This window comes from Zootoca vivipara, chromosome 1, assembly GCF_965207765.1.
Source record: "Zootoca vivipara chromosome 1, rZooViv2.hap1.1, whole genome shotgun sequence".
Lineage (NCBI taxonomy): Eukaryota > Metazoa > Chordata > Lepidosauria > Squamata > Lacertidae > Zootoca > Zootoca vivipara.
This window is the reverse complement of record NC_142582.1, coordinates 58,600,883-58,617,422: the sequence shown is the minus strand read 5'-3', so window position 1 is coordinate 58,617,422 and position 16,540 is coordinate 58,600,883. Positions and strand designations below refer to the sequence as shown.

The 16,540-nt window shown below is 43.3% G+C and overlaps 1 protein-coding gene across 1 annotated transcript in view; it reads right to left on the bottom strand.

Moving 5' to 3' along the window:
• DRD4 (dopamine receptor D4) overlaps positions 1-16,125 on the bottom strand; it is a 34,658-nt gene extending 18,533 nt beyond the window's left edge. Inside the window, exon 1 of the mRNA XM_035124091.3 lies at positions 15,331-16,125. Within this exon, the coding sequence (XP_034979982.2) occupies positions 15,331-15,588 (258 nt within the window). The 5' untranslated portion in view covers positions 15,589-16,125. The remainder of the gene's footprint in view (positions 1-15,330) is intronic.
• Positions 16,126-16,540: the final 415 nt, after the last annotated feature.

Sequence of the window (16,540 nt, the reverse complement as noted above, 5' to 3'; positions counted from 1 at the left end):
TTTGGCATATGACTAGCCCATTGCTGCAAGTCAGAATTAGTTTCCAAGAAGTACTAAAAAGTAGCCCCAAATGACTAGCCTGGTAGCAATTCATTTATGATACATTAACTCAAGCTGTTCTTCTGCATATTTCCTTGATGCTGTACTATTCCAGGGTGACTTTAGACCTTAATCATATTCATATTTAGGATTACATACACAGATCTCACTGCCTCATTCTCAGGGTACTGGATGAAATTCTCTCCCGATAATTGATTTTAAGTTACAGTACAATTAACTTAAACACTCACAGCCCTCCGGTAGTCCTCTTTAGAGGAACTGTTCATTGTGTAATGTCATCACTCAGGAAGATAATTAACAGCATTTGCCCCTCACCTAAGACATAAAACATAGGAATTGGTTCAGTGCTGAATTGGTTCATTGCCTTTTTTAGTCTTCCCTGTTCAGTTGTCCATGGCAACTGTATGATTAATATCTATGGGTTGATAAAACTAACTATTCAAGTCAGAATCCATAATTACGGTGATAATAGGATAATAGTGAGTGCAGGCTTGGAGATTTTTAATCAGAGCTTAAGGATAAGAGTTCAGAGTTAGTTTCCTATCAAAATATTGTGTCTGCAATGATCATCTAAAAATCTGACAAACGTTAATTTCTATATACTACAGTCAGTATAAATCCCAAAATACTTATTAATAAGCAAATAAGGAGATAGGGTCTCCTAATTTTATTAGTTTTCATGATCAATAGAGAGCAGCTTAGTTTTCAGGTATAAATTCCAGTTCCAAATCTATGCTTCGGTATAAATTCCAGTCCCAAATCTATGCTTTCGGGTTGGTTTTTTTGCACACAGTGCAAAATGTGGTAAGATGTGGACTGGACGAGGTAACTGTGATGTGGATTTGTAGCTGGTTGACTGACCAAACCCAGAGAATGCTCACTAATGATTCCTCATCAACCTGGAAAAACGTGACAAGTGGGGTGCCACAGGGTTCTGTCCTGGGCCTGTTCTTGTTCAACATCTATATAAATTACTTGAATGAAGGAATTGATGGGATGCTAATCAAATTTGCAGATGATGCCAACCTGGGATGGGTAGCCAGAATTAGTAATCAATATGACCTTAACTGATTGCAGAACTGGGCCCAGGCTAACAAAATGACTTTCAATAGGGACAAATATTAAGGTTCTACAATTGGCAGGAAGAACCAGCTGCACAAATATAAGATGGGGACACCTGGTTTGCCAGTAGTACCAGGGGTCTTGGTGGACCACAAGCTTAACATGAATCAACAGTGTGATGCAGCAGCAAAAAAAGCTAATGCTATTCGAGGCTGCATCAACAGAAGTATAATGTCCTGATCAAGGGAAGTCAAAGTACCACTCTATTCTGCCTTGGTCAGACCACACCTGGAGTACTGTGTCCAGTTCTGGGCACTACAATTGAAGAAGGATATTGACACGGCAGAGTACAGAGGAAGGTGAACAAGATGATCAAGGGACTGGAAACCAAGCCTTATGAGGAATGGTTGAGGGAGTTGGGTATGACTGGCCTGGATAAGAGGAGACTGAGAGGAAATATGACAGCCACCTTCAAATGTCTAAAGGACTGTCACATGGAAGATGGAGCAAGATTGTTTATTCCTGCTCCGGAGGCTAGGCTGCAAGCCAATGGCTTCAAGTTACAAGAAAAGAAATTCTGACTAAACATCTGGAAGAACTCCCTTGGATGGTGCTGGACTCTTCTTCCTTGGAGGTTTTTAAGCAGAGGTTGGATAGCCATATGTCATGGATGCTTTAGTTAAGATTTCTGCATTGCAGGGGATTGGATGAGATGACCCTTGGGGTCCCTTCCAATTCTACGATTCTATGATCAAACTGAAAAATTAACAGCAGCCTTCAGAAACCTCTGTTGTAATTATGCAGAATGCACAGGAGGTGGTGGTTTGTAGATTTCTAATTTTATCACTGTGTGGATCCAGGAACCAGAAACAGCCACACTGCAAATCAAATGTACACATTATTCAATCTGTTTGAACAAAGATCCAGCAAAGGCAGAAGTTTATTCCCAGTGTCAGTACACTAAATCCCTCTTTCAGTCGCAGATATACATCCCTATAATGGGTTCAATTACTACAGATACAAAGCCAAGTAGTTCACATTGATATAAACAGGTCTTAAATGCAAACTAAACTGGACAACATTGCTCCAGATTGCATTCATTCAGAAAATAGTGCTAAGTATATTCTGAAAAGAAAAAGGCTGAACATTTAAAAGGCCTGAGACAGATATACAGAACACAGCAGTTAGTTTTGAAAATCTTGGTCTGAGATTTTGGACACTAATTCTTTCCAACTGGCTTTTCATCATCATCACACACACCCAAGAGGGGAAAAAACACCTAAAGCAAAGTATCACATACCCCCATTTTCCATGTTGTCTTTGTGTCTTTTATGCAAGAAACTGTTTTATGCTTATTGCACTAACTAAATGTATTACATGTTAACCAAAGCCACAGCCGTCTCTTCGATGCTTGACTAACTGGATTAACAGAGGCCAAACCCGCTTCAGCCTGGTCACAAGGTTAATTGTTACCTGATTATACTGAGTTGATGGAGATTAGCTTGCCAAGGTACACAGTGTAAAGCTTTAGAGATCTTAAATGTGCCAGGCCTCCTTTAAATAGTGCTCCAGAGCAAGAGATCCACCAGAAGCTCTTCTTTATCTTCTATTTTGTACAGCCAGAGTTTTCAGTGTTTCCATGACAAGCATCAATGGTACAGAGGCTAAGATTAGAAGGCTATAGCAAGTATTTCTCTGGGGAAAGGCACTCAATGAGACTCTTATAAACAAACCTTCAGGGAAGGGCCATAGCTCAACGGTACAGCACACGTTCTTCATGCAGAAAGGTCGCAGGTTCAGTTGTCAGCATCTCCAGGTAGGACTGGGGGGGGGGGAACTTCTTTCTGAATCCCTGGAGAACCATTGCTGAGTTAAATGTATTTGCTTCCTCTTGGTAAGAAGATCTACCACGCTGATGTTTTCCTCCATTCAAGCCCAAATCCTGGAATATGATATCTCTGATACCACACCATGCAAATCCAAATCATAGTTCTCCTAATGCAGTTTGTGGATGTCACTATTGCTGGCTGGAAGATTTCATTTTTGTCACCTTGCCCAAAAGTAGCCACTCCTCTCTGCATAGCTGTCAAGTTCTCCCTTTTTTAAGGGAAATTCCCTTATGCTGAATAGGCTTCCTCGTGAGAAAAGGGAAAACTTGACAGCTATGCCTCTCTGGTTCTACTGCAACTTCCAGACTCACCCAAACCAGTCATAGGGAGGGGCTGGCCCATCCATGAGGCGAGGTTAGTTGACAGGGGCAGCAGATCCCAATGAATACCTTTATTCCCCACTTGTTCCTGATATAGATCTCACCTGTTCTTCCCTGATGGAGAGGGGGGAGCACCATTTTGCAGTTTGCCACAAGTACCAAAAATGTCTTTGGCCAGCCCTGGTCATAGCATAGCTGCCAAGTTATCCCTTTTTTACAGGGATTTTCCCTTATGCTGAATAGGCTTCCTCGCGAGAAAAGTGAAAACTTGGCAGCTATGTGGTCATAGGCAGCTTCAGGGTTTTGTGTTCTTCCTCTAGCAGAGGGGTAAGGGAGCTCCAATTAGTTTCTCAGGACCCCAAACACCTATCTACCTCCCAACATCCAAAGCACATGCTCCTCTGGGCAATGCCTAAAGCTGACCCTCTTGCTGTCATGTGCCCACCCTTGGGATTACACAGTGAACTATATATCCAAGAGATATGTGCCCCAGATTGTATTTCCCAATTCCCCACATGCTGCAGAGATCCTAAAGCAGCAAAGTTTTCTCCTCAGACAACAGACACTTAAAGAAACCTTATTTTCCTAAATCTTCCTTCCCACCCTTAAAAACAGACAGAGAGAACATGAAGAATCTGTGAAAGAATTCATTAAGACTGATATTTCAGGTCATAATAAAAATTAGGCCATGCCACTAAAGAGAGCAACTATCACTTATAGCTGTTGTATTGCAACTAAAACACTAGCCTGCAACAACTGCATGTACCCAAAAATTTTGATGTCTAGTGACTGAATCTTGTTAATTTCAGATGGTTGATTAGTATATACAGTACCACCTCTTTTTGATCTCAACTGGCACAAGAGTCCTCCCTTCTGTCACCAAACCAAGTGTGTATATAGTATCTTAAACCTAAAAAGGCTGCCCTGCAGATCCCCCCCCCTCAACTCAGGGAAGTTTGAGGTAAGCAGGTGAATAAAGGTGGCACTGATGGATTCTCAGATGTGTGCTGAGAGGGAGAGACACAAGGAAAGCAAGCAGAAGCTTTGAAAAATGTGGCTCTTTGAAATTTCAGAAAGTGCATTACATTGAAAAATATCTTCGGAAAAATTGTTGCTCCAAAAAGTAAGAGAACATGACTATCCTCAAAGCCATGACAACTATTTACCAAAGATGTTCTGCAAACAATACAGATGATAAACTGATGAGAACACTAGGATTGTTAACTCATTTCATACTTCTTCAGAAGCACAATGGAGAATAATTTGTAGACGGTGGCCATAAATCCCTTGCAATGCCTCTTTCTTTCAGGAATGTATTATTCCTATTAATCTTCTTTCAATCTTCTATGAACTTTTAATCATTTGAGTTCAATCTGAAAGCTGTGGCTCAAAAGACTGTAATCCAAAAGTGAAGAAATTTAGAGTCCCAGGCAAGGAGTAAGTTATACCAGTATGCTGTTGTTGCTGAAGGAAGTACTAAAGGAAGTGGCAGAAAATTTGTATTTGAAATTTTGTAGTCCATATACAAATATCTACACATGTCCTCATGTATAGCTGTTCATGTTGTTATAATTATTATTAATGATATCATTCATGTTAACTTGGGTTCCTGTAACTTTGTCTTTATATATACAGTATAACTTTGTTATTTATATGAACAGTAATAGAACAAATCACCAAAAGTACCTAATCTCCAGGAAATAAGTTCATTTTTAAAATTTTGTACACAGAAAAACCCATACATGCTACTAGGTGAGAAAGTGAATGGATTGGCTAAAGGAGAACCATGCCAATTCTTTATTTAGGTTTTCCAGAGATAAATCTTGTCCAACATGATGAATGAGCACTATGGGCACATAAAAGGTTCTCTCTTATAACAAGTAATAAGAACAGTTGATGAGAGCTTTGTTTGGAGCCTGCAATGAGACAGAGGAATATGCAGCTATTGGTTTAGAAACACATTGTCCCAGGTATCTGTTTTTAGTAGATAGCAGCCATGACAGATATTCAAAAGTAACTTGGAAAAAGGTCATTTTTGAAGGCCTATCTTCAACCATGCTGAATGAAGCAATCTGTTAGAAACATTTCCTTTTCTCTTCATTCAGTGACTTTTTAAACAGATGTTTATGCAACAAAACTTGCTGCGAATGCAGTTAGCAAATCTACTTCAAAGCATGGTCACTTATGGGTTAGGAAATGTGCTGATCAAGTGAGTTTTCTTGCAGATAAAGACTTGCAGAATGCTGTAACATGGCTGCATTTGTACATCACACTTAACTAAAAGTGAAAAACAAATGATTAAAAGCAGCTGTGGAGCCAGACATACACTTAGAATTGAGGAACAAGACACCTTAGAGCACATGCTCAGCCCAGGGATTTGTTTTCAGTACCAGAACTGAGCTCACAGTTTTTGTCACTCACAAAGCTCCTCATTTCCTCCCCAGGTTTTCTTCAATTCAATGGCCTAATTTGTGCTGGAAGAACCTTTCTCATTCACTGTCATTGATAAACAATTGGGACTCAGAAACTCTTACCTAGGTAAGCCCAGGTGAGCCTTGGACTCACACCCTCCTCCTTCTCTGCACTGATGCAGCTTTTGCATATCAGATTGTCATGTTATCTGAATTGACAAACTATGGCCAATGTTTATTATGATTTGTTTGAAACAACCCTTACTGAAGTCATTGAGCCAGCAGCTGGCAAGGCTTACTGTCACCTCTCAGTTAAGAACCCTCAGTTGACTCTTTATAAAGGTTTGGAGGAAGATTTGCACATGGGGGGAGTATTAGTGAGGACTTCTCAAGGCAGTTCAACAGATTGCCTTTAGCCATTTCAAGCATCCGACAGACTTTTGAAGCCAGTCCAGAAGAGCAGGAAAGCAGATAAATAGATTCACTGGAAGGCACAAGTTGAACCTTTTTGTTTAAACCAGCTCTTAGCTCTCAGGGTCCCATACATGTTTGTAGAAGAAGTGTAGCTTATGATGTCTTGGAGATGCTGATTCTGCCCTCCATTCAGAAGTTGGCAGAGAGATATTAAAAACCTTTTGAGCATAATCAATTTATGAGTCCCCATGGCATGGCATTTTGCCACCCTTCTTTTAAGATGCCAGAGCAACGCACGGAGACACTAGCAGCATGTACTCAGATGTGTATTACATTCACACATGGAATGTGTTTTAGACAATCGTTCTAGAAGGGTACAGTTGTTCCTTCTCTTTGGGGATGAAGTTTGCAGGTATTTAAAAATGTCACATTGGGTATAATGTATAATCTTGGTTTCCGATGCTTCATACTAAGACACCTACCAGTGGTATGATGTCACAAAGCCTGTTCAGTTTTAGAGCAATGTCAGTGGCAAAAGGGCTTCTTGTAGGGACTTGGAAAGCTTCACCTCCCTCAAGGCACTCAAGTCTGGCACAGTTAACTGATGAGAAGGGGAGGAATAGTCAATAGCAAATCTGATAAGCTGCAAACCTGTTGAGATACTGGGAAATAACTGAGGACATGCATGGGGAACCTGTGGCCCTCCAAAGCTTGCTAGGCTACAGCTCCCATAATTCCTGACATCTGTCTATATGCTGACTGTGGCTGATGGCAGTTGTAGTTCAACAGCATCAGAAGGGCCGGAAGTTCCTCACCCCCGACTATGAAGGGCACCAGAACATAAGAGACTGATAAATTCCTTTATCAACTTTGATGCAACCGTGCTCACTTTGTAAGAGAAAGTTTGCATACAGAAGGTTGCAAACTGCACTCCTCAAAACTATTTTTCCCCTGTACAGTATAAGCATTGGGGGAGGGCCACAACCAAAAAACCTGGAAGTTAATTTAAAAAAGGATGATACCCTGTATCAAATTTTGATTGCCCTTATGCAAACACACCTGATATAATTTTGTGTACATCCTATTGTCCTATCATGATAAAGCAGATAGGTAAAACAGGTAAAGGACCCCTAGATGGTTAAGTCCAGTCAAAGGTGACTATGAGGTGCGTTGCTCATCTTGCTTCAGGCCGAGGGACCCGCCATTTGTCCAGAGACAGCTTTCCGGGTCATGTGCTCAGCATGACTAAACCGCTTCTGGCACAATGGAACACTGTGACAGAAGCCAGAGCGCATGGAAATGTTCCTTCCCACCACAGTGGTACCTATTTATCTACTTGCACTGGTGTGCTGTGCTTTTGAATTGCTAGGTTGGCAGAAGCTGAGACAGACCAATGGAAAAGCTGTTCGACAGTGGAATTTGCTGCCAAGGAGTGTGGTGGAGTCTCTTTCTTTGGAGGTCTTTAAGCAGAGGCTTGACAGCCATATGTCAAGAATGCTTTGATGGTGTTTCCTGCTTGGCAGGGGGTTGGACTGGATGGCCCTTGTGGTCTCTTCCAACTCTATGATTCTATGAAGCTTACCCCGTTGCGAGGATTCAAACTGCCGACCTTCTGATCAGCAAGCCCAAGAGGCGTTGTGGTCTAATCCATGGCGCCACCCTCTCCCCAAATCTACAGGTGAGCCACGAGGGTGCACTTCAGCAAGGGAAGCCAGTGAGAGCTGTTTCAGAACCATGGACAGAGGACAAAGAGCACATTATGTGTTCCACAGAGAATCTCAAAAACAGAAATGATTATTGAGCACTAAGACAACATGGAAAAAGTCAGGACCATTCAAACACAAACACACACTGCAAATTGTACTCATTATGTAAACATACACAAAGAGAAAATAAAATAAAATATCCATAAAACAGCTTCTGAACACAATATTAAAGTGCAATGAAAAAAATCTAACTTGACAACGTAACACAAATAAGCAAAACAATTGTTGATCCAGACTACACTTCTCTGGCTCTGACCTCTTGCTGTGGAGTACACAAAACCTTAGTGGGGCATCTGCTCCAAAGTCCAACATTCTGTCATCTCTACCAGGGATTTTGCTTATGTTAACACACCAGCTCTTGGACACAAGTTTATCAGTTCCTTGATGAAACTAAGCTAGGATGGAGGCAGCTATGAACTGTGGGGATCTAGACTCAGAAGCTTGAGAGAAATGATGGTGTTCAGGCCCAGTGTTTCCTCAGTTAGCATCAATGACCTCTTGGTCTCTGTGTGTGTCACTCCTGGACTCCATAAGATAAAGACACCTATGAAAGTCAAAGGAGATGCACTTCACAATTGGTAAGGATTTCTATTCAACAGAATATGACTGCCTTATTATATACAGCCCAATATAACAAATATATTCCATGCTGAGTAAATAAAAAAAGAAGAGATAAGACGAAACATGATACTGTTTTCTATAGAATAGGAAACAAGAAAGCCACCGTTAGGCTGATGAGGCTTTCCTTGTTGAATGACAAATCATCCTCCACTTGTTACAGAGTGTTATTGTGTCCCCTCCCAGCAAGCAAAACACACCAAAAAAACCACCACCCCCCCAAAAAAAACCAAAAGGGGAATCACTTAGCCAACCACTGATGATTCACTCTTATTTCCTAATGAACTGCATTAAAAAAGTAGCTAAGTAGTTAACCCTGGCTTGACTGAATAGGCAGCAACAACCCAGCAAAAGCTATAATATTGAATTGACTGCCTGCTGGCATCACATTTCATCCAAAACTAATAGAATTTGCACTGGAGATGATAGAAAGGGCTACTAGGATCTTGATGGAGAGAGAAAATCACCCCACAGTGCTCTAACTACTCCAAATGGTTTATAGCAGAATTTGTAGGCTCTTGACAGGAGGAAATAAAAGAGACTACAGGGATATCAGCAGAGCTGACAACCCTTCTGGTCTGATTGCAACTCCAGAGGCACTGTGTAATTCTTATAGAGCCCCTGCTCCTGGCATGATATATAAAGAAACAGATACATCAAAACAAAGGTGATGTTTCTGTGTGGGGTCTATAATTGTAGATCTCACAGATGAGAGGAAGGAAAAAATCCCTTAAAGAGTTCCGAAGCTGGGGTCTGGTGTAGATTAACACCAGTAACTAACTGTGGTTAGCACTAACTGGAGTAACCTTTTACCAGGATTTAAAGCTAGTTCGTAAATCCCGATTGCAAGGAAACCTAGTTATTGCTAGTTATGATAAAATCTGGTGCCAATGAGATCCTTAACTCTAGTTATGACCAGTGAGGCAAGGGAAAGAGAATTCCTGCTAGTGAGGAGCTGTGAAGGGATTGGGGTGGGGAGGGGAGAAGCTAAAAAGCATGTTACTCTGCAGACCTTTCCCAGACTTGAATGTGGTGGTAAAGCACAGCATTACATCAGCACTAGCTCCAGAAGGCACATAAAAGCAATTCAAGATCTTGACATTATACCCAGATGTTCAAATCAATCTAATGATTTATGCATCTTACAACTACGGATCTCATTCTCCTGTTTGTTCACTCCTTCGCTGAATGATAAGCCTCTGGTGAAATGCTCTCATTATGCTCAAATTATAAGCATTTAACAACTGCTTCTACTTCCAAATATGGGATGCTTCCATTTTTATGTTCCCATCGCTAGATTAAAAAAAAAAAACACCAACTACTGGGTTATAGCTTATTCTTCTGATATGCTATCAGTCCAGCATGATCCAATTGCTGTGGACTGTGAGAATTACTCTAGCTTTTTTGCAGTCCACAAAGCAGAATCTGGTACACTCTGGGAGCAACTGAGAAAGGGAGGATTAAAAAAGGCTAATACTGTATCCTGAAGTGGTCAAAATATGTATCATTATAGCTAACTATTCAACTTCAAATATTGTACAAGTGAGGAAGCTGTTGCACCCAATACTTGTGCAGGAGGAAGGCAGCTAGCAAACCAATATTTGTCTTCCCCTCTTCCCCCTACAAAGGGGGTGTCTAACCTGTGGCCTTCCAGATGTTGTTGGGCTCCAGCTCCCATCAGCCCCAGCCAACATGACCAACAGTCAGGGATGGTGGAGACTGAGTTGTAATCCAACAACATCTGGAGACCACAGCCTCCCACCCCCAGCTATGGTTGGTTGGCATCCGTCAAGAGACAATGGAGCGTGCCTCTGGGGGGTGAAGTCAAACCACTGCATTAGCAGCACCGTAGTGACACTCCTCCCCCTCCCCATCTATACATGATCATTTACTGGAAATATTGTACTTTTTCCTTCCATAAGACATCTCTTGTATTTTCCATCTGAGGTACCAAATTTATTTCTACCATGGGATGATTGGCACCATCATAATAAACTAATTAGGCTCATTTTAAAACAAGAGCAAAATCAGAATCTGATCACCAACCTTCGTTAAGATTTTCAGTGAGCTAAACCTGTCACCAACAAATTATTCACCTTAAAATAATCATTAAAAGCTATGATACAATTGCTGGAAATATTTAAAATATTATTGCTACGTGGTGAAAAGCCCAAAGAAGGGGAAGGATGACTGCTTTCAAGCATCACTTGACAGCAGAAGTCACAGTGACATATGTCTAAAGGACAAAGCGAAGGTAAGAACCCACCCCACCCCACCCCCCCACTTTAAAAGGAGTCTAAAACAGAGGCTTAAATTGCAGCTCATAATTTTTCTTGGAGCAATTAAGCTAAATCTGTCCGAGTAAGGCAGCAAAGAGATTGAGGAACATGACCAAAAACCTATGTGTGTTGTCACTGCATACCAAAGTTAATTTGCAATGCATGCATCCCTCTTTTCCTTGGCTATTTTGCGTTTCCCTATCAATTGGGCAAGGCGAGTTCTGCCTATCACAGGGAGGCACATTTCTGTTCACTGTGCTGCAGCTTATGGAGAACCTTCATTGTACAGACATATTGTGTCCTTAATGGGCACAAGGAACACCATTTTCAAGGAACACGTGGGTCATTACATCAATATTGGGCTACCCTGAATGAGGTGGGCAATCCTCATGCTTCAGTAGGACAGGGAAATATCTCTAGCTATCTAAACAGCTTCACATCACACACACACAAATTTTGGGAATGTATGTACTTCCATACAGGGCTTCGCTAGGGTCTTATTGCCCTTGTTGGAATTCTGCCAATTCAGCAGAAAACAGCTACTCTCTGAAGGTGAAAGAAGAAAAGCTACCATAGCTCCTCTTCTTTTACCATGTGTTGTATTTGCTATGGTATTGTATATCTCCTAGTACAGGCCTGTGTAGCCTTTGACTCACCAAGCTGAATGCAACTACCAGCAACAAATTTAACCTTAATTTTTTTTAAGCTGCTACCTGCTCAGAAATGTGAAAACAGGGAGCCTGTCAAGTACTGGTACCTTGGACGCGACAATAGATGGGTAGTTTGCTACATTCAGCCTTATAGGTCATGAGTTGTGCATGTTTGCTCTAAAATTTCCCTGCAGTGCCACAGTTCCCAAATCATCCAAACACTCCCATCTTTTCCAGGCCGTTTTCTGCTGCTGACTTCTAAGCCATACTAATCTCATAAACCATTCGGAAATCCTGTCCGCCTCTTGCTCTGGATTTTATGTGATGCATACATGTGTGGGTCTTCTTACCCTGTGCTCTACCTGTTTTCATAAATTTTGAGCACCACTGACTGCTGCATATCTATTTGCCCTGGGATGTTTGGGAAATTCCATTGAGCACCTATCTTTTACGTAAGCCATGCCCTCCTGGTAAGTTTTGAATATCAATGTTTCAGGATTCACATGCAAGAAGATATTGCTCTTCAAAATCTTTCTCAGCAATTCGCTGAATCCTATAATGGCTAGTTGCACAGGTTTTGCATTCTGTATATCATCAGCCAAAATAACTCCCTACCCTCCTTGCATATCACAGGTTTCATGGATGTTACTGCTTCAAACTTTGCTGAAACCATACAGTATTGTTATCATCATTTTGCAAATGGAAAAAGGATAAAGTATCTCAAAGGGTCAGAGATACAACAGAACCAAGGACTCAATAATGTGTTCCTCTAACCACTGTTCCATTATTTGAAACTGAACAATATTAGACAATTTGCAGAGAAAAACAGTTCGCGTCTTTAAGAACTGCACATGCAACAGAATAGAGAGCTAAATACGGAATTGTGCGCTTTAAAGCACAGATATACAGAGGATCAAAAGCCGGTGGGTATTATTTTCCGGTTTACTTCAATGGACCATGAGATCAGGAGCCAAGCAAGTATTAACCAAAAGCTGTATTCACTTGCATGTAAATGGGAAGAATGTTTTAGCTCAAAAGGCTTCTTTTCTTCTTTAAATTAGAGGTACCCTTGGAAACATAAGTGCTTTTTTTCATCTAATAACAGCCTGCTAAGATAATGGATAATAATAGGGTGTGGTATGTGTCGCATCACTGTTTCTAATTCATATTCTAATACATATTTCTGACATTCAATCTACTCCACATTTAGCTCCTCTCACACCTCTGCCTCACAAGACTTCCATTAACTCCAAATGACTTTGAATCAGATCTAAGAGGGAATGGCACACCTACTTTGAACATTAATTCTTGGTTATGCTGTAAAACAGAGACCTGTGACAGGCATGCATGCACACATATCAATGCCCAACAAAATAACCCCTAGCCCCTACAAGTAAGTGAACAGCAAGGCAAATCATCCTAATTCAAGCTGCCCGTGGGTTTTATCTTCTAGTCTTCCTCAGATGCCACACAAATTTTCAATGACAAAGAAACCAAAGCTAAACAAATGTTCAGCTCTGGAACAATATGCTTTCCAAATCTGCAAGAAGAAGCACTTGAATTTCTGCTTCATCTGCCAAGCACCTGCCATTTGGGCTTATCTGAGATCCACTTGGACACTGTAAATCTCCCATGTATCAGCTGGCTCACTTAACTAGCACTAACAGTGCTCTCATTTATCTCAACTTCTGATTTTCCAAATGTTTTGCATGAGATCAGCACAGAGTGGCAAACCTAGATAAGTTTAGATCCTTGACTTAATGGTCTTACAGGCACCCCCCTCCCCCTCCCAAATGGTGGCTATGTATATTACTTCATCTGGTAATACTTCTCCACTTCTCCTCCTCTGCCATTCCATGCTGTACAACTGATTGTACATTCCTGACACGTTAGGACAAAAAGCAAACAAAAAACAGTTTGCCAACCCTGATTAGTTTCACATTTTGAACTCATTTAAATCATAACCCTGCTGTGACTGCAGGAACAAAATTGAGCTGATTTGTGCTGCCCTGATAAAGGTGTTTGCATGAAAATAAGCACCACATTTTTGTAGAAAGAGGTAATATATTTCTTGAAGCAGAAACAATAAAATGAGCATCAATGACCAAGTATGTGTCTTGCCTGTCTGGTCCCAACTACCTATTTTGTTTAACAAAAGAGGAAGAAAATAGGAAAGTTGTTGCAACAATGACCATCACCCCCGGTTGGCTCTAGCATGCCCGTGGAAATCCTAGAGCCATTGCCACCCCCACCTGTCACTCTCTGGGTGTTCCTCAGTGAGCACCCTTGGCTGAGGAGCCCTGAGCTTCAGCCCTAAGGTCCAGTCCTAGCTGCAACCACTGTCCACACACTGCTTGAAAACTACCCAAAACCACAAAGGTTTAGGCTGCATTCCTTAGCAGATGTCCTAGAACGTTGGTTGAACTTCTCCAGAAGTAAACTTATGTTTAGTTTCAAGCCATGACTCTATGTAAGTGTTTATGCTACATAAATCCATAATGACCCATGGTGCTGAAACTTGGATAGAAAACACATTTCGTTTCATTTCTTAGCTAATTTCCCCAGGTTATGAAGACACTTGCAACTTTAGCATCAAGATTCTATGGTAAAATTGTTGCAAATTAGCTATTTAAGATTAGTCAGTATTGAGGAAATGTCGGGCTTGGACCAAAGAGATCTAAACATAAATATCACTTCTATAACAGACATACTGAATAGTTTGGACAAATCCCCTTCTTACATACGCCCACTCCTCATATGTTAAAAAACCCAAAAACCACTGTCAGAAAGAACTACCGTATTTTCCCATCTATAAGATGCCCCCATGTATAAGACGTCCCCTATTTTTCGAGACTCCGATTTAAGAAAATGGGGGGAGATGGCCCCTGTGTATAAGACGCCCTCAAATTTTGGACATTATTTTTAAGGGGAAAAACCTAGTCTTATACATGGAAGTATACACCCACAGATTACATAGGAAAACAACCCATCATCATCAATAGGCCACTTCTCCTGTATAACCAGAGTCCTGACAATATTCAACCAAGGCCCAGACCTGTGGCTGTGTAATATGCCTTTATCCACGTAGCATTACATATTGAAGTGCCAACAATCATACCGTTAGCAGAAAACTTCAAAGACAGAACTGCGGCATCTGTTCTGGTCTGAACACATTTGCACGGGTCTTTCTCAACCACTAGACAGAAGGTACAAAAGGTACAGGCCCTCAGCTTGTGCTGATGCCCTGCCGGCCTCCCCGTCTCTTGCATGCAAGAGACACTGTCCACACAGCAGCTGCAAAGATTGCAATGTAGGTGTGTGCTCTCTGCTCCCAGCTAGCCCCGCAGGCTCACCTAGACAGCACAACATCCCCAAACTCCATGAAGTCCCACAGCAAGTCCCTGACAACTATGCACAAGACAAGGTCTAAGCACTGAAGCAACATTTCACAGGCTTTCCATTACAGGATCCCAAACATGCCCACAAGGCACGACAAGCTTTCCTGCAAAGGCTGCCCTGTGGCATTCAAATCTGCAATAGTCGACAAGGATTTGGGGACCTTTTGGAGAGTTGTGCGAAAGAGAAATCTTGACAGGTCCTGCTTTTCTCCTCCTCGGGCAACACTAGGACGCAGCAAATTGCACCTACCTTGAAATCCCCCCCCCCCCCGCTGCACAACTCTCTTTAAAGTCCTGGCCACCTTACCTTTTGAAGTATATAAGTCGTGCTTCAAAATAAGGGGTATTTATTAACATAGGTGGTGCCTCCTCCCACCCCTTCAAATAAAGGTTGCATGGAAAATTACCTTCGCGAGGGGGAAAACAGGAAAGCGAGGCGAGAGGGAAAGACGATGAACTTTACCTCTGAGAAGACGTAGAGAGGTAACACGAGGATGGCCAGGAGCAGGTCTGCCACGGCCAAGCTGACGATGAAGTAGTTGGTGGTGGTCTTTAGCGCTTTCTCGGTGCACACGCTGAGGCACACCAGCAAATTCCCGCTGATGATGAAGAGGATGAGGAAGACGCCGAAGACCAGCGCGGCGAAGTTGTAGTCCGGCTCCTCTTCGGGAGTGGGGCAGGCTTCGGTGGCATTGAAGCCGGGGGTGCTGTTGGCCCCCATTGCTCCCGCTCGCCGCCCTTTCACTCAGCACCCGCGTCCCGCCGACGGTCGCTTCGGCGCCTGACGAGCTACAAGGCCGAAGAGCTTCACTGCCTCATGATCCCTAAACGGCAGGGCTCGGCCGGCGAAAGAGAGTCACCTCGTCCCGGAGCTGCCTGGGCGAGACCAGCGCCCAGGCTGCCCCACTCCATCGCCGAGCCAGGGGAGCGATCACGGCGAGCGAAAGGCGCGCGGGAATCGGGGCAAGAGAGACGCCTAGCCTCCGCGCCGCTGGGTCCCGCTCGCGAGGGACTTCTCAGCAGCCGGCGCGCTTTGCTTCTCGCCTCACCGACGCGGCGCGGCCCCTTTCCCGAAGTTTTCTTTCCCGCTCGACCCTCGCCACCAGTCGGGCGGGAAGACGGAAGAAGCCCTCGAGGCTTCCTTTCGCGCGTCTAGAAGAGGAAACGCGTCCGCGCGCAACGCACGCGCCGGACCCTTGCAAGTCCCGCTCACTTTTTTCTCCCGCTCGAGCCCAGCTCTGCTGCCCCGGCGCGAGCTACAAGTGGGTCACCCCGAGGCGAGGAAAGCAAGCTGACTGGACGGACGGAGGGAGGCGCTCTATCGGGGAGGCCGGGCTGGGCCGCGTGCGAGGAGCCGACAGCCAATCAGCAGCACCCTGCGCGGCGCAATCCGAGCATATTTGGGGAGCGGCCGAGCAGGAGACCCGTGGTTCCTGCGCCTCAGTGCCTCACAGCGCCTGGCAGGAGTCCCAGACGACGACGCGCCAAAATCTGCCACCGGCAGCCCAGAGACCCACGAGCACCCTGGCTTGAGCGCTCGCACGTGCCGCTCCTTAGAAGGTTTCTCGGGGCACGAAGTCGCCACAGGAACAACGAGGCTGCGGGGAACCTGAGGGGAACGGGGAACCTGAGGCGTTGGCAGACAATCGAAGGTCCCGAGAATTTGCGGGATT